The 26,058-nt window shown below is 40.8% G+C and overlaps 1 protein-coding gene across 1 annotated transcript in view; it reads right to left on the minus strand.

Moving 5' to 3' along the window:
* Positions 1–7,301: 7,301 nt before the first annotated feature.
* CFAP58 (cilia and flagella associated protein 58) overlaps positions 7,302–26,058 on the minus strand; it is a 64,770-nt gene continuing 46,013 nt past the window's right edge. The window contains exons 16-18 of the mRNA XM_009555497.2: positions 14,187–14,306; positions 12,541–12,674; positions 7,302–8,274 (exon numbers count right to left, since the gene is read on the minus strand). Of these exons, the coding sequence (XP_009553792.2) occupies positions 8,154–8,274; positions 12,541–12,674; positions 14,187–14,306 (375 nt within the window). The 3' untranslated portion in view covers positions 7,302–8,153. The remainder of the gene's footprint in view (positions 8,275–12,540; positions 12,675–14,186; positions 14,307–26,058) is intronic.

A 26,058-nucleotide genomic window follows, 5' to 3' on the forward strand; every position in this document is an offset into this window, starting at 1 on the left:
CCTGAAGTAAATTACAAGACACAACCCTCAAGAGCACAAGGTGAAGCTCTTGATCAGACAAGTGGTGCTGGCATGTAATCCCCCTCGATATCACCTGATTTGAATTTTAGTGGTTGTGAAGGATGCATGACTGACAGCTCTGCAGACCCCAGGCATCTGCTCTCATGCACGAGGAGCAGCGCACACAGCCTCAGGCACAAGCATCCCTGCGCCAGCTCTGCTGCTGGCCAGGGCCGCAGGGAGAAGCTGCATATCTGTGGAAGGAGGCCAGAGCTCACACCCTGCTCCATCCAGAGCTGGGCACATGGGCGCTGGCTGGTGCCACAGAGGGACACTCATCTGCCCTGTATAAGACAGCCAGAAAACAGGTCCGCTACAAGAAATACAAGATCTCCGCGTATTAGATTTCACATCCTCACGACCACACCAGCACAGACTCTGCCAGTTTCCAACACCTGCCCACACCATGAGAGCTGTGCAGAACCTGCAGAGGCAGAGGGGAGTGTGTGTTTAAACATTAGTACAGTAACAAAGAAATGGTCTCTTGGATATCCATCCTCCCTCAGCACCTCACTGCTGCAGGATCCACCATGGGGTCTACTAACAGCTAAACCCACCAGAACTCTCACTTCTAGCAGAGCCTCCACACTTGTAAGACAGCAGCATCTCATTTTTGAGGATAACTCCTAACGTATCCATCCAGAGCATCAGGCTCTTTACCTTGCATCACTGATCATGGCACAGCAATTGACCTGGGAGTGGTTTGCATGCCATCAATATTCAATATCAGTGGTAAAAGAGAAAAAGAAAATTAATGAAATCCAGTAAGCACACATCATACTAAAAGCAAAGAAGGAACTGAGCCTGATTAGATGCAAATGGCAATACACTAAACCCCCAGCTAATGTACTCAAGCAGAGATCTGTTAACTTGCGTAACCAAAGTTCATTTAATTGCTCACTTCTTCCCGTTAATACACATAGCTCTAACTCATCTGCTGTACCACATAGAGATTGAAACACACATTGCTGTAACAAGGACAAGAGGATCCACTCCAAAACCAAACCACAATGGAGATTGCTTTAAGGAATTTTGAAGGTAACTTTGGCAACAAAAGCTCACTATTGAAGCTGCTCCAATTTGAGGACTGGTGCAAGCAGCGGGACTTAGCAAATAGCTCACCACTAAGAAAAGCAATGCAGGGCTGCTAAAGAAGGTTGGTCTGAGACACGTCGGGTCTGCCTGTCTTTTTCTCCTACAGAATCTGAATCAGCAAGGGAGTTGGTAATTTCTAGAAGACTTGTGTACGCTCAAAATAAAACTCCAGCGATGAGTTTTCCTAACCTGCCAAGAGGGAATACATCTGAACGATAACACAGAAATTGCAGGGGATGAGGTAGCTCAGCCAGGGACTTGGAAGCGAGAACACTTATTACCCAGCCAGCCCCCAGAGCTTGCCCTGCCACTCAGCCATAGGCCTCAACACACCCTGTGTCAAAGGGGGCTGCAAAGAGGCACGGGTTTTGCACAGGGAAAACAACCAATTCCGAGGACATTCACAAATTTCCAAGTTACTGCCCTTCAGGTGAGATGCAGTAACTGAGCGCGTGTTTGCTCGCAGCCTGCCCTGATTGCAAAGTAAAACAGGATTATTTAAACTGCCGCTTCAGGCACCTTTTCACATGAAGCGACAAATTAGTTTAAGTAAACACTCTGCAGCTGGGCACAGCTAAGAGCATACCTGTGGTCGATCCCTGCAGCTCAGCTGCCACAGGGCAGCTTCTGGCATGATCACTTGTGATCACACAAATGTCAAAGCAGTTCTAGAAAACTGCTTTCCCACAGGAGGCAGGCACAGCACTTGAGTTTATTTTTTATTTTGTTGAACAAAATATGCATTTTTTTCCCTCCAGAAATACTCTGCAAACAAGATAAATTTTCAAGGTGGGCCTGGGAAAGGGAGACAGAAGCAGATGTTGACCAGTTTCTTCGTATTTTCTATTGTATGGAAAAATGGTTAGTTGTCTGCATTCCAGCGCTGATCCCAAATATACCACTCCCTCACTATTTTGCTTTCATCACCCTACACTGAATGAAGCTGAGCTATCAGTGTGTTTTGCCACTACACAAACATAACTTGCCCCTACAGGGACACTTGGAAAATTAAAAGGGATCAACAAAAGTTGCAAATACATACTTCACTTGATGTGTATTCAAACCCCATGTAGAGATTCTCATTTCAGATTAAAATGGTTTAAAATTACTGCTTAGTCTGCTGCCAAGAAAGAGTCCTGAGAAATGGTTCTTGCTGTGAAGAACTGTGAAGTTTAAATAGTCAAGGCTGGCTGAAAGTGTAGTTGTTATATCCACTTCACACCTGGGCAGATTAAAGTGCCCACCACCAGAAAGGAAGGCTCCCAGAGCCTTGGAGGGGAACTCAGATCTGCCAAGATCTAGCCTACAAAAGTAACACCCTTCAAAACATCCTTTGCACCCTTTTTTCTCTATGTATGTTAAGTAAGCTGAAGAGCTCCCACAAATAAAAGAAAAAATAAAAATAAAAAAAGAGAGAGAGAGAGAAAATATCTACAATATCTGCAAAATAACAAAGCATAGTAAAATTAAAGAAATTGGCTGGTCTGAAATTCACAGAAAGAGACCAAGGCCTCCTTTAAAGCCAGCATAGGATGTGCGGCCAAGAAATTCCCTGTTAGGAGAAAGCTCTCACCAGCCGTGACTAGGTCAGCCTAGCCAGCCTTTCATCTTCCTGGTAAGATAAAGTCTCCTTGAAAATCATGGAGTCTCCTTGAAAGTACTCAGGCTATAAGACAAGAACGATCCAAAACAGAAAATGCAGAGATACGTTCTTGTTAAGAAACTGTTCCACAATTTGTCTACGATTTGTGTATTTAGGTTAATCATTGCCCTTTCAGAGGAGGCACTGCAAAAGAGATGACACCACACAAGCCAAGGCAGTAGAGAAACTAGAAGCCCCAGCAGCAAGTAGAACTATAGCTATTGGATGCACAAAGGCACTGGCAATATCAATTCCTCTTGAGAACCCAGTTAAAACCATCTCTGTGGAAGTGCCCCCCGTACTGCTGGAGCCTTAGCCAACTGCAGCCCACAGCAGAAAGCCAACGCTGGTGCTGCATCTCCCAGCCCGGTGATTAGATGCAACAACCTAAGAAACATGCAGCTTCTAGCCAAGGCAGAGTGCAAGAAGGAAGCTTACCTTTACCTCTGTTTCAGAGTAACCTTGCAGAGTCTAGCCCTCGATTCCCCATCCACAACATCCCCCTTCACCCCAGGGCAGAGTTGGGGGAAGTCAATGTCTCCTCCCTTCCTGGAAATCCTGCTTGTGGTCACTCCTTAATCAATTAACACCCAGGGAACACGCCCACCTCTCCGGCTGTACGGTAAGACAGCCAACCTGTAGCAACAGTTACAACAGTTGCTTGGTATTTGAAGACCCCTGCTCAGCTTCCTCACATCAGAGTGATGCAAGGGCAAGCGTGAAGCTTCACCTCCAAATTGCCTTGTTCCTGCTGCACAGACCAGTTGCTGAAGACAGAGCAGGCTAGGTGAGAAAGCTGGGTGCCCCACGCTCCCTAGACAGGTAGCAAAGGGCATGGAAGATCCCAGCAGGGCTGGAGCCTGTTCCAGCCCCAGAGCTGCATTCCCACAGCTCTGACTTGTCTGAATGTCTCTGTGCATTTGGGATGAGGTATCTAAGCCCAGTGAGGTCAGCAGAGAGATGAAGTAGTATATGGGTTCAATAAACCTGTACAGGAGCTCCAATTTGGAGAGAAAGCAAGCTGAAGGGTAAGGCTGAGCAGAGCAGCACGCAGCTGCTTTGACCTGAGCCACATGCAGCACATCCTATGGATCCTGCCTTGCTCCCTCGCTCCAGTATGTACCATGGGCATGACTTCATCTTCCCCCTTGGAAAATGAAGTTCTTCAAGCAAGACCATGGGATGAGATCCTGACATCTTTCTGTACGCGGAACAGCGTAAGTAGCTGATCCATTTGGGGCCGCTTAAAAAGTGCCCAAGTAGGGAACAGAGAGAGCATCAAAATCGAGCTCCTGCTTTTAGAAACACACTAAAAATACACCCTGCTAGAGGAGATGGCACAACAGCTAAGCCACCTGCTACGAAAATAATACTCAATTGCTAAAGTGCCTAAATACAAACATACATGATTTAGATTCTCTAATTTGAGTAAAGATAGTCCGGATGGGTGAACTTTCAGAAAGAGTCATTAATGCTTCAGAGACGGCAGGAACTGGTTTTGCTACCTGACCTCTTTTTTGACTCACCTGCTAACTTTTCCTTCCGGTGACTTCACGGTGGGGGCAGGGGATAAATCAAGGATTTATTTCTCTCTGCCCTTCCTTGCAACTGTTTAGGGCACAACAGCTTCACTCTGACACAAGCATAGGAACCAGCAGCCTGAGATATGGCTCTGCAGACTCAGTTCCTGACAGCCCTCCTGCTGGCAGCTGAGCCCCCCACAGTGGCTCCTCATCTGCAGGAGTGGGGAGAGAGACCATCCCTCTTGTTCTCCCGCAGCCCCCTTTCCCGTGCAACCTGTTCTCTCCATCCTGTGGCAGCTTGCTCTTTGAAAGGGCTCTTCGAAAGACAGCATTAAAGCTGTTCTTAGGTCCTGCTGTCAGAACAAGAGCCGCTTGCTCCCTGAAGGACAGGAAAGCAAAGCCAGCAGCACAGCTGAGCTGGTGAGCTGCACCCTGGGCCAGGGGGAACTACTCAGGGCTGTTAAGGAGCGCTCCTCGGGGGCTGCCAAGGGCTAACCCTGCTCTCCCACCTCCCCAACCTGCCCTGAGGTCCGTAGCTCTCAACACAACAAAGCCTGAGCTACAACCTTGATTTCACTGCTGTCGACTGAAAGGGTTCCCCAATTTACAACAGCAGGAGTTGGTACTGGGTGTGCGATATGTGCTCTTGGCTGCTCTGAATTCACAAAGCAAGTGTAAATTAAGGACTGGATTCTTGTGCCATGTGTTTTGGTAGCTGACAGGTGAGCCCAGGAGGGCCGTGCTCCTGCCTTTGAAGTTGATAGTTCAGTGTGCAGCAGCTTGTTTGTGTCCTGCTTGTACAACACACTGAATACAGACCTGCCAGACAAGGTCAGAGCTTAAGTCAGATGGGAAGGTACTTAAAATATTATCTACATATTGAAAGAGCTCTGAAAATGAACAATACTTTGCTCACTGAAAAAGACTCCAGGATAGATTTACTGTGCAAGCTACTACAGCAGCAATCTGAAGCAATTAAAGTGAAGAAAGATTTCTTCTAACTTAAGTGCCACAGATCATAGCCCTTCGCCTCCATCTTTTCACATATCTTTACAGGAACAAGAAGTTAAAGATATGCTTGCTGCTTCTAGACTTACATCTTGCACAGACTGGAATTCAATTAACATTATTCTGCAACAAAACTTGGAGAAGCACTTCAGAGCTGCTGCTCACAATGCAGAAGCAACTGAACAAATGATACTCTCATTAACGCTCTGCCTTTCCCTGCTGTGCAAGCCAAATCCTTGAACACTAAAAGCACCTCAGCATCAGCTGGGTTCACAGACATCCAGAGCCATTTTTCAAGCTCCCTGACTTTTATAGACCAGGGGGGAAGGGATTCGGTATGCTTTAATCCATTCTATTACATGAACTCAGAAATGGTTTTGACTCTCCCGCACTATAAATTAAGCTGGCTGCAGTTATTCTATTCCTGATTATGCTGAAAGTTACTGGCAAGGATTTGATGACTGTATTTTCTTGCCTTTTTTTTTTCCTTCTTTTCCAAATTAACCTGTGAATTTAGCTTCCTTGGTAGTAAGTAAATAATGCAATAAAACTGGAGATAGTAGCCAACACATTCACATCTGGATGCCTGAAATTGTGGATGAACACAGTAAAAGCTCCTGTACTTTGTAGGTGAAATTTACTGCACTCCCTTCCCATCCCTTCAGCCTGGAAGAACATGTTGTATCAGAAAAACACATTTTTTTTGCAGTCCTCTATGTTTTTTTAATCTAGAAGACTCATCACTTTTTAAATATGAGTTCAGCTTTGCAAGTCATTAGACAAATACCATCACACTCTGTCTAGAAAACTCAGGTCAAGAAGAGGTTGCCCAGGGAAGCTGTGGCTGCCCCCTTCCAGGAGGTGTTCAAGGCCAGGTTGGATGGGGCCTTGGGCAGCCTGATCTAGGGGGATGTCCCTGCCCATGGCAGGGAGGTTGGAACTAGGTGATCTTTAAGGTCCCTTCCAACCTAAACCGTTCTATGATTCTAAGAATCATTTGGGGATGGAGCTTCTTGCCCTAATAATAGTTCAATCTGTGCAATGCAAGCTACTATTAAGCACAGCTACAAATGGAAATTAATGTCTTATTAGTGTATTCATAAAAATGTATGCAATTAGGAAACAGATTCTACCTGCTCAGCTCCCCTTCCTTTGTTCTGACCATCAAAACACCTTGTCTCCTGTAACAGAGGGAAAGACGTACACTGGCTTGGATTACCTCTGGGTAAGCCGTACAGTTCAGAGTGTAATAAATAAGTTGCTTCTGTACAGTGTGATGGTATTCTAGGAGTCTAACTGTGCCTCTCGTTCATGCGAATTAATAAATGTGACTTTGATGATTTAGTTCAGTACAAATTACTTCCCAGTGTCAGTAAGCATAGTGGAGTTCAGCTCCAGGCTGGATACTCAGGACCTTAACAAATACCAGCTTTTAAAAGCCTCAGTAAAACCTACTCGGGATCCCATCAAACTGAAGTGCCCATGTCAGTTATTCGCAATTATTCTAGCTATAAGGACATGTCAGGTACACAAAAGACACAATTCAGACAGCATGACCGCCCTAAAATGATAACTTTAGCATAACGCACTTGACAGTAAAAAAGCAATAATAGATATTTTGGGAACAAAAGGAAAATACAATGGATCTGATGACTAAGTGTTCTGGTCCCCAGTGTAAAAGCAAAGTAGATCCCCGTTGTATTTAACTTGATTCCTTTGAATTAAACACTTCCATTAAAAGTTTCCCACAGTAGCTTTAATATTTAATTATGTATTCCACCAAAGGAAAGAACAAAATCTTTGCAAAAGGTTTTTTTTTTTTTTTGGTGCATGTGAAATATTTATCAGCATTTCTCTTTGGACAAGTGTTTTTATCCCCCAGGCTGGTAAAAAGCTTCCATGTACAAATCAGTTTCAAAACATTTTATTTTATTGCTTGAAAGTTTTCTATACTTCAGCACCTCATGCCGTGACTTTGTTATTTCACATGTTAATGAATGGTAATTAAATCTCTTTTGGCTGAAAAGGTTGGAGGGCTCCTGCTGTATTACAAAAACAATTTCTGAAAGTTACAAAAATGCCCAACTGTCTAGAAATTAAAGAGTAAAAGTTTGCCATGTTTTGAGTCCAAGTTTGAATCGCTTGAAAGGATTTCTTTGGGAGAACAGCATGTCCCCATCAGTGTGTGCAGTCTCCCCAGCTGAAGAGACATAATTATGTCACTTTGTGCTTACCAGAGTAAACAGAATCACATTCTTAATAACATAGATCATAGCCACAAACTTCCTTGCTCCTACAAACAACTGTAGACTACCTACTATAGGCTACCTGCACAAAGAACTGCTACATGTGTACATCTAAGCAAAGACTTGTTAAGTTTGCATTTGCCCATTAGGGCCTGGAACATCAGCCTATTAATTTCTCTTTTTTTCTGTTTGCTCGTGTCTTTCAGCTGCTTTGAGTCAAAAGATAAATGGAGTGAATGCTTACAACAGAGGTAGATAAAGGGGAAATAGCTACATAATAAGGCATTTTGTGGTGTTACAGTGCTAAACAGAGAGATGGTATTGAAGAAGAAATATCTGCATGGTCTCCACTATTCAGTTACACCAGTGTAGACTTCTGCTGGGAGATTTGGTCCATAGTTTGTGCTACAAAACTACATTGATTCTACTATTAGATGCCTTTTCCTGAAGACAACACAGTGATTTCAGTGGGAAAGTTTATTCTGAATTTCTTTTAAGATTACAGTTTCTCAAACAACTCATCACAAATAGGATTTAGCAGGAAACTGGGAAGAAGAATGTGATAAAATGACTCCATTCCTAAGCTGTAATTTTGGGAAGGGGTCTGCTGACAGCAAAGTCCCCTCCGGTCAGGCGAGGAACATCAGAACCGTGGCGTGGAAACTCAAGCTCCATGTCAGTATGGAATCGCTCCTTATTCCTTTAAATAGAAACAAAGAAAAGGAAAATACATATTTCATTCTGCATCTCAGTGATGTTTATGAAGTGAGGAAATCTGTGTCCTCCAGAATTTCTTTGATGCAACCACATACCAAGAGATCATTAAAAAATTGTTGATTAAAGCCTGTTAGGCTAAACCACCAAGACTAGGTGTCTGTTTGGATCTAATTACAAGGCTACTGATGTTTTTTGATATTATTAAAAATTAGGAAAAAAATGAGCTTCCTTTGTGCTACTCCCCAAAATGGTCAGAGCACCTCATTAGATTAAGTTTGTACATGAGCTCCATGACTTCAGATTTCTAATCACCATCACATTCTAGCAAGTATATTCCTGTTTTCAAACAAACAGCTACTTTCAAAGGCGCAATGGGGAGATATTTTTTTTATTGTTGAATTTTAATGAATAAATAGTGTTGTCTGTCTTTGAATTTTAGCAAAGTTCTAGTGATAATTGTCCTGCCTGTGACATTTGCAGAAAACTAACAGTGGGCTGAGGGCCTTCAGATAGCCCCAGGAAGTGGCTCCAGCTGGGATCGAGGATGGCTTAAATTTGATGGTTTTAAGAGGAGGGAACAATTGCTAGCTGGTTCCACTCTTCTGAGACTGGGGAAGCAAGCACAGCAGAACAAAGACACAAGGCAGTATTTCAAACTCCCTGAGATCTGCCTGGAGGCTTCAGAGAAAGGTCCACAGGTATTTAAAATACACCAAAGTTGATCTTTATGGAGTAATAGCTTACCATAATAGCAGAGGTCTTGCAGAAAAATGTTGGTACCATTACTTTTATTTTACAGTCATTGAGACTGAGACACAAATGTGAGTGCAATCATACTTTTGCAAAATCTAGCCTTTCTCAGTGCCCAGTAAGGGAAAAGAAAACACTTCCTGGAATTAATACTTTACTCTTTGTCCCTAAATAGCTGTGCCAGAAGAGGAGGAAGTTCAGAGAAACCCTGTAAGATGACTAGACTAGAGGACTTCCTTTTCCAAATGTTACCCATGTGGAGGTGGGCGAAGCAAAGATGGCACAGATGAATTTAACCATGAAAATAATTTATAACTGTTTCTAATTGTATCAATGTAACACTAATGGCTGTGCCAGCTGACAACACTAAAAACTAAATTTAGATGCCTCATCCTATCTCACTATTGGGCTTCCAACTTTGGGGAGAGGAAATGATCCCGAGTCCACACTCATTCTTTCTTCATGCTCCCATGGAGACAGCCAACAGATGTGCTCATCAGTAGGGAAAATTCCAGGCAGCTGAATACTGTAATACATTATGCAGAATTAATGTGCAAGCAGCCACGTGCAAAAGCTTCCAGTTATTCCCAACATCCCTCACTGTAGTTATTTACATATATAGGACTGCAGGATCAGGTCCTTGGTGTGGATTTAAGCTTCATATTTCCTCACCGATCCTTATCAAGATCAAGCTGGAACCCTGGTGCTCAAAGATAGTAGAGGTAGTGAAGCAGAAAGGGTGCAAGTAGCAGAAGGCGCGAATAGGAAGAGTGAGGGGAAAAAAAAAAAAGCCTAAGATGCCTGGGAAAGACAACGTTCAGAATCAGAGAGCAGAAAAAGAGGATTTCAAATTCACAATCAAAATCTTAAGCATTGGGTTTTCAGCTTGAACACAAAACGAAGCTAAATTCCTATTGTCACTCATTATATTCCTTCAGCATCCCATGCAAAGCTGCATTAGTTTAGTATCAAGACTTTAAATCACAAACTAGAACCGTCTTGTGCAAATCAATAAAAGCTTTAGATGATACCTTTGTGTGAGGTTATCTGAGACTATTAATTCTCTTTCATACCAAGGTAGTCAATAATGCTATTAATGCTATTGTCCTGACAGGATCCTCTTTTTATTAGCAAAACCAGCCACATTTATTTCAGACATGATGTTAACATTAGCCGGCACGACAGAGATCAAGTCGGTGGTTTTGTGTCAGCTGGGATTTAAAGCAATGTGCATCTGTAGGAATCAAAAGGCCTCGGCTCTTTGGCACCTACTCAGCAGACAGTGCCTGCACAGCCCAGCCTGAGACAGGAACGCTGCACAGTGGCTGTACGTGGAAGTGAGGGATTCCTCAAGGAAGGATCTGGCTGCACAGCAGGCACTCCCTATTGCAGAAAGCAAAAGAAGTCATGCATAACTGGCAGTTTGGAGAAGGAAAGCTGCACAAAGTTGTTTCCTTTACACTGGTGCTGAGTAACACAAAGCACAGTCTAAGAGATAGGTACAGTTGGGCTTGATGATCTTTTTCAACCCATTCTATTCTATGAGATTACAGAAGCTTCAGGTACCCACTGATATGCCCAGTGGGGCATTTGGGTGCACATATCCTTCAAACCAGGATATGGTCCAACAGGTTTGACAGGGGAACAAAGCAGTGAGGGACAGAGGAGAGCAAAGCCCAGCACCTGGTCACAAAGATAAGAGAAGTGCGAGCCAAGACTGATGGCTCAGTGCTGGTAGCTTCCGAGCCTGAGGTGGAGGCAACAATCATCCTGCAGAAGCACCCTTTACAGCATTTGAATGTACTTCCAAAACACAGGTGTCACAAAGACACCATACTTGTCAGAATACAGTCATGCCTGCCCATAAGAACAAAAACCTGAAAAGCTGCACTAATCGCCAATATCTATCCTGAACCTACAACCAGTATACTACGTCAGGTGCTAATTGACCTGCACCACGAAATTCCATTCACTGAGTATGATTAACAGACCCAAGTTCAGTCATCATCACCTTGCACAACACTTCTGTTTTCTTTAAAGCAGTTATGCACATAACAAGTCGAGTTTTTTCAATAGTTATGACACAAATTAATTCTAGATATGATATAACAAAAACCCATGAGTTGATATAATACATAGGTATGATATAACAGCAAAACATTCTCATCTGATAAACAGAAAGAAACATGATGCCAGGGTCCAAAATGGAAACATTAAAACTATTGTGAAGAGGATACTTAGCTGCCTGAAATGGATTATCAGGCATTATGGTAGCCTCACATATTGATCCTAAAGCTCCAGGAAGGCCATTAGCATTGCACAATTGCTGCTAATTCCAAACATTAAGGTAACATTGTGCAATTCGCAGATGGACAAATGTCGCTGTTTATCACCGACTATTTTGCTAATTTAGTCATTGAAACTGCTGGCTGAAAGATGATTAAGGAAGAAATGGATACAGGGAGGTTTGAATTATATTCAGCAACATAGAGAATTGTTGGCTTTAGTGTGTGAGGAAGGGACAGGCTGAGGATGGAAAGGGATGGAAAGACAAAAGGCATACACAGAAAAACTTTGTAACATATCATGTCATCTGATTGCAGAAATCTAAGAAAACTCTCTTTAAAAGAGAAGTCAAATAACTCCATTTTCAGAAGTAACCAATAGTTCTGGTGTCCCAGCCTGGAGATTCAGTATCAGAATTGTCTCATCCCTCAGCCCTGCAAATTAGGTCACTTTAATGGGCCAGAAATTGGGAAATTAAGATCACAGTCATTTTCTTTTAATCAAGAGGAGAAGCTGAATGCTCAGTTGTGGACTGAGAGGAGCAAGGAGGTGCCATCAAAGTGCTATCAGTTAGAGAGAGGACAACTACCTAAAGGGAAATTCTTAGGCTCTACTTTCAAAAGGAAAAGACATCTGACAAAGCCAGAGGTCTGAGCATTGCTCACTTTCCTCCATCTGGATGTAGGAAGGGAACAAGAAGCAGACAGGCAATGCTTGTCACTGCAATCATTGGTAACGCTATCTGCCACTAGAAGGGGATGGTCAGCCATAGTCACAACTATCACATTTTGGGAACAACAACTTTCTTACATCAGGGCTATGCAGTTGCCACTTGAAGAGAGGTCATCCTCTGTATCAGATGCTGTTTCATTATAATTGTAACTCATAACGCTTGAGGATCTCTCATTCTATGTCAGAGATCAGACACTAATCTTTATGCTCTGGGCACTATCTCATTAGTATGAATAATTTAGCTGGACTGCAGAACATGTCAGCAACATCTCTGCTGGATGTTCTTGTCCCAGCCATAGATCATGGTAAATCCAGAACAGACTGAAGTAATATGAAAGATAACATTCAGGAAAAGTAGACAACAATATTCTATCACCTCAGCCAAATTTGGCCATGTTCTAATCAAAAGGGTAAAGCGGAGTCTAAAATAAATATGGCTTATGTAGAAAGCTGTGTAGACAAAAGTGTTATTTTCACATACTTGGCCTGTTGTTCCTTGCGTTTCTGAGCCAGATATTTCTTTTTCACATTCAGAAGCTCTTTGGAAAGTCTTTCAATTTCATATTTGTATTCTTGGCTCTCCGATTTATACATATTCAGTTCGGAGGATAAAACCTAACAAAAGGCAAAAAGCAGAAACAGAAGATGTTAGTTTCACTTACATATAAGTTAGTAGATTTACACGCATTTGTTCCTTTCACATTTGTGATATAAGACATCACCATTTTCCACCACATATCATTTTCAATGAAGATGTTTCACTGGATCACCTCTGCTCACCTAAGGACAATTTACAAAATTAAGGCTGTGCCATTTAAGCACAATAAAACATATCCCAAGCTTTATGGGAATGGTATTAATACATACATTAGCTCTTAATATTCCGGGGCACAAATGTGGGTGAAAACTCAAAATGAAGATCTTAAAAAAAATTATTAAATAAATCACTGCTTTATTAATAGGGTTTATTCACAGGGATCCATTTCGTTACATGAAGTAAATAAATACACACAGGCAAAGTAGTACCAGGCAGTGTACATATGAACATAATGCTACTTTCACGTGAACTGGTAAACTTTAAAAATGTAGGGATATGCATAGTGTGTTTTCCTTCTGTAAGAAGGAGAACAGCTTGACCTGGCACCACAAAATGTCATGCATGCCAGTAGGCTACAGCAACCTGTGCCTGAAATACACAGTAGCAATTGACTGCATTAAGTACAAATGGGAAGCATATGGAAAACTTCAAATCACATTCAGTTTAGCTAAACTTTGGCTTCTATTTTACATTTTCTACATTGTTTTTCTTCTCTGTGGAAAGCTAAGATTTGCATAACAGCCTCTTTGTTTCCTAAGGGCCCATCTGCTGTTGTATTTTTTTCCTCGTGGTTCGTATAGACGTGATTATGATGCAGCGAACAGGAGATGATGACTTCAACAGAGAGAGGAGCTGTAGAAGTAGACGAACTCCTGGGGAGACTGATCAGTCATGCAGTCAAGAACAAGAGAATATCAGCTTATTCTATCAAAGAATCATTTATTAATGTCATGCTTCCAAAGTCTCTCACAAGATTCAGATTCCTGCAGAACCAGGAAATTCTCCCATCTTGTGACAAGGGGTTAGGACATGTTACTCTAGTCAACCCTATAAAAGTTGCCAGTTTAATGTATGTGTACAGAGTGCAAGAGAAATAACACAAATTTAAGACCGTATGCTCAACATAATCCCACTAGTTTGCTAAAAAGAAAGCAAAATTACTTGCTTATTAAAGATCTTAACAGTTCAAGAAATGGGAAGAAGAATAAGCTTACTGGAAAACTAATGGTGTCTCAGAATGCCAGGCTCAAAAAGGATTTACAGCACTGTGCTGCACACTCATATTCTAATAATACTTTTCCCCTATATTTTAAGGAAACAAACTAGCATAATGTGAAAAAAAACTCTTCCACTGCTCTTGGTTCTCCTTTGGGGAGATGCAGTATTAACCTTATTTTCCTGATCTAATATAATAAGGCATATACACCAATCATCAAAAATCTTCCTGAAACCTTGCTCTCCAGGATCACTGGTCAAGTTGTTCTGCAATCCTGGCAGCCCCTCAGGCAGAGATAAAGGGCATCTCTTACTTTCAGCTGTTTAGTCTTCTCTCGGAGAGTGTACTGGTAGCGCTGCAACTGTTTTGTCGCTTCAGGCCCAGGCTGCCGGGCCAAGACACGCTTCAGTTCCACATAGAGTTTCTCCTTTTCCTAAGAGGGAAAAAAAAACAAACGAAAAAAAGCATCAACAAGAGAAAGAGCTTTTACAGCTTTTATAAAACTGCTAGAGCAGCAGCACAACCTGTGATGGAATCAACCTTACTGAAAAATGCAACTCAATCAGGAAGATATTTGCAGAAACAAATCTGCCTAAGTGTCAGTCTTTCCTCACTAGCCATGAGGTATTTAAAGTTGTTGTGATAGCAGTAGGAAAACTCATTAAGAGAAACATCCAGCTACTTCAAACCACAAATGAAATACTCTTAAATACCGTCATCAGTGATCACACTCTACCACAGAGAACATAAAACAGTCCCTGAAAAAGTATCCAGGGGTGGGAAATTAATTACCAGTAACTGTACTTATTGCAGTCTTTCTTCTTATGAGCTACACTACCTTACGTTAAGGATCATAGCTTCACTCAACAGGATGTCAGCAGGCTACAGAAATGTCAGGGAAGAACTGTACAAAAGAATAACTTCTTCCAAAGAAAATCCTGCCAAGTACAAGGGTGCGCACGCACACACGGAGCATCTCCCTTTCAGTTTAACTGCAGGAGCTCTGGGAAAGGGAAAGAACATGTAAACAGCAATAGCTACGACAAGTGCAATTACTAACAAGTAATATTTTCTTCATGCATCATCTCTCTGTTGCCATTGGAACAGGGTATTCATAGGAATGGTATAAAGCCATGCCCAAACAGAAACCACACCATGGACCCACCTACTGCTTGCTGAACTGAAATGCTGCTTTCAGTTGTGTTTTGTGTTCATACTTCATTTTAGTCTGAGGAATAAAGCTCTGAACAAAGCCACCCTCATAGGTTTTCACATTACAATATTTTTAGCATCCACCCTGTCAGACTAAGATTATTATTATTTAACATTATTTAGCAAGTTCACATCCTTGTCTGGTACCTGGAGAGCCGGAATTAAAAAGAAGAGTTATTTCACCGGAAGTCTGACTAGCAGACAAAAGATTTAACTGAAGAAAACAAAAATGCCAGCTAGGAGGTAGGCTAGATGACTATTTACACTGGCTTCGACAAAACCTCTTTTTAGTTTTTTATGAGTTTTTTCTACAACTCTTACCACAGAAATCTTCTGTTGTCATGGGAAACAGTGCCATAACATCACACAGAATTGCTACATTTGACCTCGCTCAGTGGTTGAGCTAGGATTTTCAAAAGCGGCTTGTTATTTTGAAGATGTAAAATTGTAGGTGTCCAGTCTTCAAAAGCACAAGGAGTCCGGAGTTGTTTTTTTTTACCTTAAGCATTTTATGAAAACTATGTACTATAACAGTCATGAGTTGGGACCCCAGAATGGAAGCACTTCAAGTCATAAATTACTTTTGCAAGCATTGTCCTTAAATTCTAAATATAACTGAGGAAGAGCTCTTTATAAGTGAAGTTCTTCACATTTTATCTCTGGAAAATTCAAAACCTCCCAAGGCTCAGACTGGAGTTTGTATAGTAGCAAAAATTGCACTGACAATTCATTCTCAGTAGTGAGTTGTTATGTCACTACTAGCAGTTTCCACTACTACTTTTTCTTCCCGAGGAAGCAAGATTTTACTGCAAGTTAAAAACAAGAGCAAAAGAAAAATCTGCCTTGTCAAAATCTGGCCAGTCAGTATTAACATTCCACCCCTGAATGTATCACAGCTTTGTATTTTGGAAGAGTGTAACGGTAATTTGGATAAATATGGAGCAGTTGATGGATTGAAGGTCTTAGATGCAATTGTTTTCCAATTTATTTCTCTTCTAACCCTCTACAAGGGCCAACCAAGCTCTTCAAACACTGTGCAATGGTGTGTATAATAACCCCATTTAGAGACAAAGCGTGCAATTCTATTATAAGGAGAATCTATCTTATGCAACAGAGACTCGTTAGCTGTCCGATGTATATTGTGCCCATAATCCAGCAGAGGCAGAACCAGCTGTCTTATAATGCATATCCTGTCCTTCCTTGCTAAACACTGTCCATCTCTTTTACATCTAGTCAATTAATTTGTCACTGGGTTAGAAACACTGCACGTCAGTAAAATGTTAACAGAAAATCTTGGATATTTCTTTCCTTATCAGCAAAATTTCGTATTCACAGGTTGGCCTTTCTGTGATTTCTGACACTTTACCCCAGGATGCAAAATTTTAAAAATCAATTAATTTCAATTCATTTAAAGCACTAATCACCAGAGTGAACCTAAGTCAGTCACAAGTTACATGTAATACTACCACCAGAAATGCCTTCCTCACAGCCGGTACTTTTGTCTCTCGATATAAGAAATCGGGAATGCCCAGGGGACAAAAATTAGTACCAAGTAATAAATAAAAAGTTTTGGCTTTTACAACACTCTAGCTATATTTGAAAGACAGAGAAGCTATGCAATTACACAGAGATATCTTATATGCAGCCAACTATGAGATACAGCACAGACCATGAAGAAAGACCTGCAGGATTGTCTGATATGAGAGTTGTATTCAAAGTAGCTTTCAGTTGTAGTGCACAAATTAATACCCCAGAAGATGGATCTATGTTGCTATTTGGAAACAATTAAAATGCACATGCATCCTTTATAATATCTGATAACCCAATGGAGCCAGATGGAGAGGAAGTATCCTGACACTAACAAGAAAACTATAAGTTGGCACTAATGATCAGCAGCGGAGCAACTATTCAAAAAACAAGAGAGTAAGCTGATGTGTTTGGTGCCTATTGAAAGCCAATTAACACTAATTTGTGCAAAGAAGTCAAACTCCATTTATTTCTGTTGGTGGCTGCAGATGTTGGAGCAAAAAACTGCCTGAAATTCTACACCTATTGGACAGGAATAGGTCCATCTATTATAGCATACGTAAGATGGGCTTCTTCAGCTTGCTCTAAACAACCTTGCACTCCCTTCCATCTTCAAGATGGACTGCAATCACAACCTATACCTTGCCAGAGTTACATGACCCTGAGATGAAAAGAACTTAGTCACAAACACACTACGAGGCACTACACTGCTTTGTGAGGAGAAGAAGGAAGATCCATCAAATGTCTCAGTAACTCCAGATCTATGCTGTGAAGCCTTCACTTATAAGGGGAACGTACATGTCTTTAGATCGGGTCTAAGCCAGTACTAAAGCTTTTTATGTGATCCTTCCCATAGAATTCAGCTAGTGTTTGACTTTAGGACTGAGCCCATAACATCAACCACTTTCATTGGCTTACAGCATAAAATAAGCCAAGCTGATGGTGGAGAGAGGAGGACACATTTATTTTGTGTACATAGGCCACACTGGGAAACTTAGATTGAGGGTTACAGTCAAATTTCAGGCATTCCAAAGAGAATTTTGGTGCCTCTGTGAATACCTGCTGTAAAAACTGCATAAACAAAACTCCACATTATTTTTAGAACAGTCCTTCCTGTCTTAGATTTATTTTCCAGGAGAGCTCCAAGGTGCCCACAGATCTGCCTTTAGGCTCAGCCATGACAATGTTTCTGCATTCCCAAGACTCTTGCCTGTTAATTTGGAGGGTGAGGGACAGTTGCTTTCCTCTAAATTCAACTAGCTGCTGTCTCAGCCAGACTCCAGCGTTCCTCTGGCCTCCTCCCTCTACAGTGAATTGAGAAAAGATAAACATCACCTGTAGAGCACTGGCTGGCATTTGGTGAATTTCAGTTGATTCTTCAGGATTCTGGGGTCACAAATTGGCTTGATCTACAGCAAGAAGTATCACTTTTTCCAGCACAATCCTACTACAAAAGAAGGTATTGCTGCTGCCCAGTACAGCCCAATTTGCTAAGTGTTCCCTGCCAGAGGGATCATTAGCCCCACCAGACACATTCCCAGAGTAACACCAAGGCATTTCACATTGGCAAGGAGTGGGCAACAGTCAGCAATGCCAAGATAGACCCACATACTTAATATTAGCTCTAAAGAAATGGTATTCCATTTTATGTCATCTTCTGCCTCACCACGAAACTCTTAAAATGACCCATCTTGTTAGTCGGCCTGGGGTATCATTCTGAGCCAGAGACGATGGATGATTGTACATTTAATGAAGATGTATTCACAGCAGAAATAGGCAATGAAGTCCCATATTCCTCATTTTTATCAGCCTGTCTTTCCAAGTAGATAATTCAACAAATTTACCTGGCATAGCAGCACACTAAACCTTCTCCATGAGACCCACAAAAATCCTATTGTGCACCAAAAGCTTTCTATCACACAAATTAGCCACACACACACACACACACAAAAATCCCAAACCCTTTGGCTCAGAGTAAATTTCATTTATGTTAGCTCCTGTCTTCAGCAACTGAACTAAAGAAAAAAATTCAACAAGATAAAGACATAGAACTAAAGTATGCAATTGAGTGTCTGGTGACAAACACCAAAACATTTAACCTAGCTAAAAATCCTTAATTAGTGAGGTGGAGAAAGCAACATATTAACTCTATAAGCACAATACAGTTCCTGGTGGCTTTGGTGAGGAAAACAAGCCAGTCAACGTGCCACAGGAGGGTCCTTGTTTATTGGCATTATAACCAAAATGTCAGTGCTACGCTGAACTCCAGAGCCATTTTGTTTATGATGCTATGCAGCAGCAGAGCACCCTTAAGGGGATGTGATCCCTTTTCAGAAGTGTTAAACAGGACACTGAAATCTGAATTAAATACATACACATCTAGTCATATTCATTTTACCTCTCTAAGCTGCACATGCATTTGTGTGTACGAGTATGCCTAGCAGAGCAGCTGTTGGCTCAGGACATCTGATTAAAACTTTTATGAAGTGTAGAAAAAATTAGCATACAGTAACCTTCACGAATTTTATTACAATAGAAGAAAGTTGCCTCCAGCCCTGTGAGAAATGTGCAGTATAAACCTTAAACACTTTCCAAAAGCGCCTGCTTTTGCAAACACCTTTGCAAGCATCCAGTTCCCTAGAACAGCTTGTATTTTCATCATCATGTAGACCCTCCTTCAACTGTGCAGTGTGAGGATTTTCGTTGGGTAAATTAATGCAGGTTTGAAACAGGACAGTGAAGTCCGTTCACAATATGGCAACACTAATATGGTATGAGATGTATGGAATTTCATGTTAAAACGCTGCCACCAACTTGAAGGAAAAAGGCTAGGATCATCTCCCCATCTTTGGTGACATTTGTACCACTCTAGATAGAGTTAAAACTGTTTTATGACTTATCCCTCCAGCTGATAATAATGCTTCTCAAGAGCAAATCCGTTTCCTCTGGCATAGAGCAGACTGCACCAAATTGTCTGCCATTATCAAAACAGCTTAATGAGAGAGGAAAAGACACCTTGGAGCATCTTCTAAGGTCTTCACCCTTGACTGTTTTTTGTAACAGTAAGAGCTAAATGCTTCATTATTACCATCTTCCAGAAACAACAAAGTACAAACATTGCCAGTCAAACTGCAACTCCAATTTGTTATTTTTCTTCCTACTGCTTGGTGTCGGTACTGCTGTATCTTTCTTAGGAAGTGTGTGAGAAAACGAGGGGGGGGTGGGTGTCCAATAGACAAATAAATAGGTTATATATCCTCTTCTCCTTTCAACTTGTGAACTCTGAGGTACAAGGATAACAATCTCAGAAGCAAAAGGCATGGATGCCTCTTGCCGAAATAACAGCTCCAATCCTGTTTTTACTATTGACATTACATATATTTATAAAACCATTAATCGGGGTAACTCTCCTAATCACGGTGTTTATACTTTACATTGCAGAAGATGACCAATTAATTATTTCCTGTCCTTCTATATGTCTCAACAGGAACACACACGCATGTATATACACACAAAAGAAAAGTGAGCTGTTCCTTGAAGGTGAGAATTACCCTTGGCATGGCATGGATTGATGGAAACATTCTAGCTATTTCCACAGCGCCTGCAGCTTGACAGTTGTGCTGAAGGGATTTCTAAACAAACTTTTGCTTCACATTCTAGTAGCAGCTTGTCTTAAAGTGTCCTGGAGGAGATTCAAAGACTGATACAAGTGTTATTAACACAGAACCTAAATTTTTCTCAGCGAATAATTCTGCAAGGCAAACAGCAGGAAACATTTCACTATTAATTAGTATATAAAGGGGTTTGACCCCCCAAAAAGCATCTTCTTCAAATGTAGACTATTTGACCTAAAACCTCCGTATTTTAATGTCAGCATAAAAGCATGCATTTTATCTGTTCAACACCCACTTAAATTTTTAAAATATCAGATGAATCCAAGGATTATTGCAGGTCTGCTATTACTGATTATCTGTTCCTGCAGGTGGAGGCTTGGACAGGGATTCCCAGCAGACCCTGCTTCTGCTCCCACTTCTGCCTGGCCTGACAGATGATCCCAAAGGGCCAAAGAAACTGCAGAGGTGCTTCTGGAAACACCTGTCTGCAAGTTAGGCACCTACATCTCTTTAATCACCTGCTTAACTTAGATCCTCAGAGTTCCCTGAAAGATGAGAGCAATTACCTGTTCTGGAACAGATGTCTCAAAGTCAAGCCACCAGCTAAGCCAACAAATACAGGCCTACCAAGGCAGCAAAGCTTACATATATCTTTCTGACAGGATAGCAGAGCTTCTCTGCGTAGCCCAAGTACCTCAGGGAAGACAGCAGTCTCCTGTACACTTTGGAACCCATTAATAAATAACAGTACATCTAAGAAACGTAGATGACAATTCTGAAATCATTAATGCTTTTATATATGGCTTCTTTCAGACTCACTGTAAGTAAAGCAACACTCTACTGTCCTTCGAGGAACTCTGTTTCGGCTCCCCTGCCTGCTTCTTAAAACTCAAAGAGAAGCAGGACTAAAGAGGAGGAGAGTGTGAATCCTGACATTCCTGCAGAGACAACTGCAGTGCTCCTGGCTAGCTGGCAGCGTGAAGAACAGAGGAACAAGGTTCTCTCCACATCTGTTTGTGCCTTCAACTGTCCAATTTTAAGCTACTTTTTTTAAAAACACCAGCACAGCGACTAACTGCCTGCCAATAACAGCCCCAAAACAACCTTAGGCTGCTGCATCTTTCTGCACGTCTTCTTTCAACAACAGCACCATTCACACTCCTATAAGGATGAAGATGAGTGATCCAAAATAGATAAAATCTACTCTGAGCTGTGGAATGTCTTTTTTTTTTTTGGTTGGGGTTTATTGTTGTTGTTGCAACTATCATAGAAAATAATAATCCACCACTGAACTGGATGCGGTAGATTGTCCATATCTCGCTTGCTGAGAGAGGAGCCTCAATGGAAGAATGCCTGCCAAAGGGTATACCTGAATAATAAAGATCTGCAGCTGGCTCTGGGCCACGCTGTATAAAAAGGGGTTTGCAAATGTATTGCTACACTGCTGTTGCCCTTCTCCAGAATTTTAACCTACCTCTAGCAGCCTCTGGATGGCTGACAGTCAGTATTGGATTGCTAACAGCACTACAAAGTTTGTGCATAGCAATGTATTCAGTCAGCACAGCAAGTCATTTACTTTCTTTAACAAGATAACTGGTTGATTAATATACTTTGCCCTGGGGTGCACAGCAGATTTATTTCCTTCCCAGATACATGCTGAATACAGGAACGAGGAGTAAACAAGTTTGTTTTCAGTTGTTTACAGAAACAATTCCTGAGATTTTTCTTCAAGCTTTATTCTAGCAAACTATTGTTGAAGCTAATGACAATTTTGTCCAAGAACCTTAGGAATGGGTCATTTTACAAAATATTTTAAGTTTAATAACACAAGGCATCCATGTACAGGATTTCTGGGTTCAAACCAGATGCCAAACACTTGAATAAAGTATGTTGGTGATCACCGTTTCTGCTTTTCTGATGCAGATTACAGAAAACAGGGATGTATCTCGGGTATTTACACAGCCTCCTCCTTTTAGTATCTGAATGCTGTTAAAATCTTTAAACTACCTATGCCAAAGTACTGCTTCCAGCCAGGGCAGTGATCCTCTCCTCACTCTACAAAAGGGTCTGGACACAGAGTTGCTACATGAATTGCCAAAATTTACTAGAACTCCTGGAAGATACACAGAAAGGAATTTGAGGCTCCCAGACTCCCAGGACTACCACGCTGAGTGAGCCAATACATCTGCTTTTCAGAAACACCGCAGCTAAACTACGGTAGCAGGTTAGAAGTGTGGGAGAAAAGTCACAACCATAAACCACGGAATACTTCAAGCCAAAAACCTCTCTCATGGATGCTAAAAATTCATTGCCTGGGAGTACAGGTACTAGAATGCAGGAAACAAATCTATACCATCATTTATCAAGGATGGTATTTGTATAATTAAAACAATGTTGCATGATGTGGAAAGATGGCATCTGATGACCCACTCATTAAGCTCAAACTCAAGTAAATATATCTATTCTCCTAAAAAAACTGTAAAAATAGACTGCTCATTCATGTACATTTGCCAACAATAAACCCCAAAGGATTTTCACTCCACCTGCAACATTCTCATCTTTGTAAATGGCACCTGAATATTTCTAAAACATCATTAGAGCAGCTAAAAATGGTGGAAATCCCAGAAGTTAATCAGTTTTCTTCTAATTTCTCAAATAAATTTGCACCTTACTTCTGTCCAAAACCATTTGTCATGGGAAACCTGGTTTTGTTTATGAGGGCAATGCAATTCCACAGAGTCATTAAATATTAAACACTTCCACTAAGAAAATTCTTCACCAAAACTGATTTTTTTTTTTATCACTAAGTAATCTGTTTTGCTTCCTACTTTCCAGTGCCAGAAATATTTGCACAATTTTCACTAGAATATTATTTTCTTACTCTAAAAAGCAGACTATTATCTTCACCTGATGACTTCAAACTGATCAGCACCTTTCCTAACTGATTTTTTAAAACCCTATTTAAACAAACATATCCTAAACAATAACAAAAAAAAATAAAAGGCTATTTTCCTGGGAAGATTTTATTCTCTTCCATTTGAATTGCAACATTATGTGGGAGGAAGAAAAGAATGTAAATGTCAGTGTGTTTTTAACAGCAGTTTATCACGCTGTAAGTTTCTATAGCGTAGAATATCATCTAATTCTAGATGGACTGAGATTAGAAGGCCTAAAATAAACTAATGCGCCAAGGAGCATACTCTAAACATGCAAAAACAGAAATTGACTCCTTTCTGAGCAGACCTAGGGCAAGAACTGAACATCCTTCAAATCCCTACTTAATTCTTAAGGCTTACACAAAACTTTCAGGTAGACATGCAGACCCTCCATACACCTTCACACAGGTGACTTATCTTTCTGGTTTATGAGATGTGATTACTCATATCATCGCAGGAATACATATAAGCCCAAGTCAACTGCACCAAGAATTAACACAATGATCCTACAACTTGCTCAGTGTGAGTGGTTCTACCCTATTCAAGGCCCTACTGGACACGGTCATATTTTTTTTGTTGTTTTTTGTTTGTTTGTTTGTTTTAAATAAATTATTACATTAATTGGAAAAACAATACCAGAGTCAGAACAAAAGGCACTGAAGAAATTCTAACTGTATGGAGAAATCATCATGCCAGGCACAGAATCACTAAAAAGACACTAATCCTTCAACTTAACACCAATACCAATACACAAAACATTCCCACAGTCAAAGTTAAAATCCCCAATCAAAGTCCTAGTTCAGCAATGAACATTTCAAGCACCACAAAAAGAAAATAAAAGGATGGCACAAGAAGGAAAGAACCTGAATAAGTAGTCCTGAAGGATGACTCAATGCATTAAGTACTTCCATATGTCACTTCACTGGAGACTCCAGTTCGAATCAGATTCAAGGAACTGGACTGAAATTAATTTGATGGCACTAACTCAGCAGACTGCTGTGCAACAAAATATTGTGCTGATAATTAGATATTTTTTGTTCATCACTAGTTAGAAGTGGGTTAGAGCCAGAGTTCATGGGAATACATTAATTTTTCATCTGGAAAAAGAATAGAGATTCTCTTTGGAGTCCAAACCTAAATCAAGGCAATTCCTTTGACACACCAGTGCCTAATTCTGCATGGCACTTGGGAAGTAAACTTTTTCTTTATGATCCATACTCAGCTTAAAGCCAAAAAGTAAATGTTAGGCCCGAGTTCTTACCATATTTCTTATTTCTATATTCCAATAAAAATCTCTTTAAATTCTGGCCACTGACTTCAAACTGGAGCCATAAACTCAGAAAGACACACAACACCAAGTACTGTTTACTCTCTCTCTCTCTTTCCTTAAAATACATGACCACCCTTAGGTTTTTATAAGGGCAGAAAAGCATTTTTCTGCTCTTTCTTCCCCCCCTTGGTCAGTGGGTAGAAGTTTTGCCAGCTTAGCTTTCTCAGTTAGCGCTGTGATTTCTTTGTGCTGATACAGCTATGCCACTAGTGGGTACGCAATTAGAAGCAATTATACTGGCAAGAAAGTCTTCTGCCATTCAAGAGCTGGTATAAACTAAATCAGAAAAGTGACTTTTTTTGCTAGAAGGAATGGTAAAGCGTAAAAAAAGGCCTAAAGCTCTATATACTCACCCCTTTAATTGAGAGCTGAGAAAACCACTAGCTTCTGCTGCAAGATAGGGCATTAATCCAGTGCTTCCAGAGAAGTCAAATCCTCCAGGAAATAGAGATAGAAAAGAGCCAAGTCCTAGCAAAGTATAAAAAGCCAAAAAGACAATTTCCCTTTTCATTTTCAGACAGAAAAATTCTTTGAAAAGGCTGACTTTATATATAAATGATAAAGGAGCAGTAAAGAAAGGATTGTATTCTGGCAGTGGATTTTGCAGTTCACCTGCAAGTTTCAGTGCGTACAAAGCACTCTCCCAAACTACCTCTGCTAAAAATCTCTCTACAGGCAAGATGACAGAGAAACAATAATGGGCAGGTCAAAAGAGACTCTTGCAGATTCTACAGTCATTAGTTTCCTGAAGTGAATTGCAGTTATTTTCATAAAAACAGACAACTCTATCAAAAAAAAAAAAAAAACAACACAGACTATCTACCCTACACGTAACATGTAAGTAGGTTATACTCTCAAATCCAAGTAGAATCCATACTTGGCACTAAAAATATATAGAGGCCAAATTTGAAAGGGTAAAGTATATCTCAGCTATTCTGAAGATGTGCAGATAATACCTAAAATAAAACTGAACTGGGCCTTAAGAATACCAGAATAAGGGCAGGTAAGAGGAGCATATTCTCCCATTTTCCCTAGCAGGCTGACTGATGAGAAAAGCTCTTACCTGGCATTTGAGCACACTTTTCTGCATTACGTGCTGTATAAGGGAAGCTACACGAGCACTATGAGAGCAATGAAGAACCTAGTAGAAGCACACTTCTTGAAACCATCAAGCTAGGCAAAGAAATTATTTTCAGAAGCACAAGGCTCTCATGAATTGGGCTGAAAAAGCATTATACGTGATAGAATAAATAGTATTTTAGATAATAAAGTGGCAGAAAAAAAAATGTATCATAAATATATGGCAGGAAATTCCAAAGCTCATCCATTAGCTGGGAGCAAACTCTAGGTTCAGTAGCTGCCAACCTACATAAACCCACATGGTACCACACTGTTCTAAAGCAGATTTCTTTATGAAACTATAGTACCAGCTCTGAGAAATAAAGATGGTTATGTATATGTTCCAACACTATAGCAACAAGAACCTCAAATTGGATAGAACAGCTTTACTACCAAGTTAGCACAAATGAAATAAAACATCTGCCTATTTTGAGTGATTAGCTAGCT

This window comes from Cuculus canorus, chromosome 7 (assembly GCF_017976375.1).
Source record: "Cuculus canorus isolate bCucCan1 chromosome 7, bCucCan1.pri, whole genome shotgun sequence".
NCBI lineage: Eukaryota > Metazoa > Chordata > Aves > Cuculiformes > Cuculidae > Cuculus > Cuculus canorus.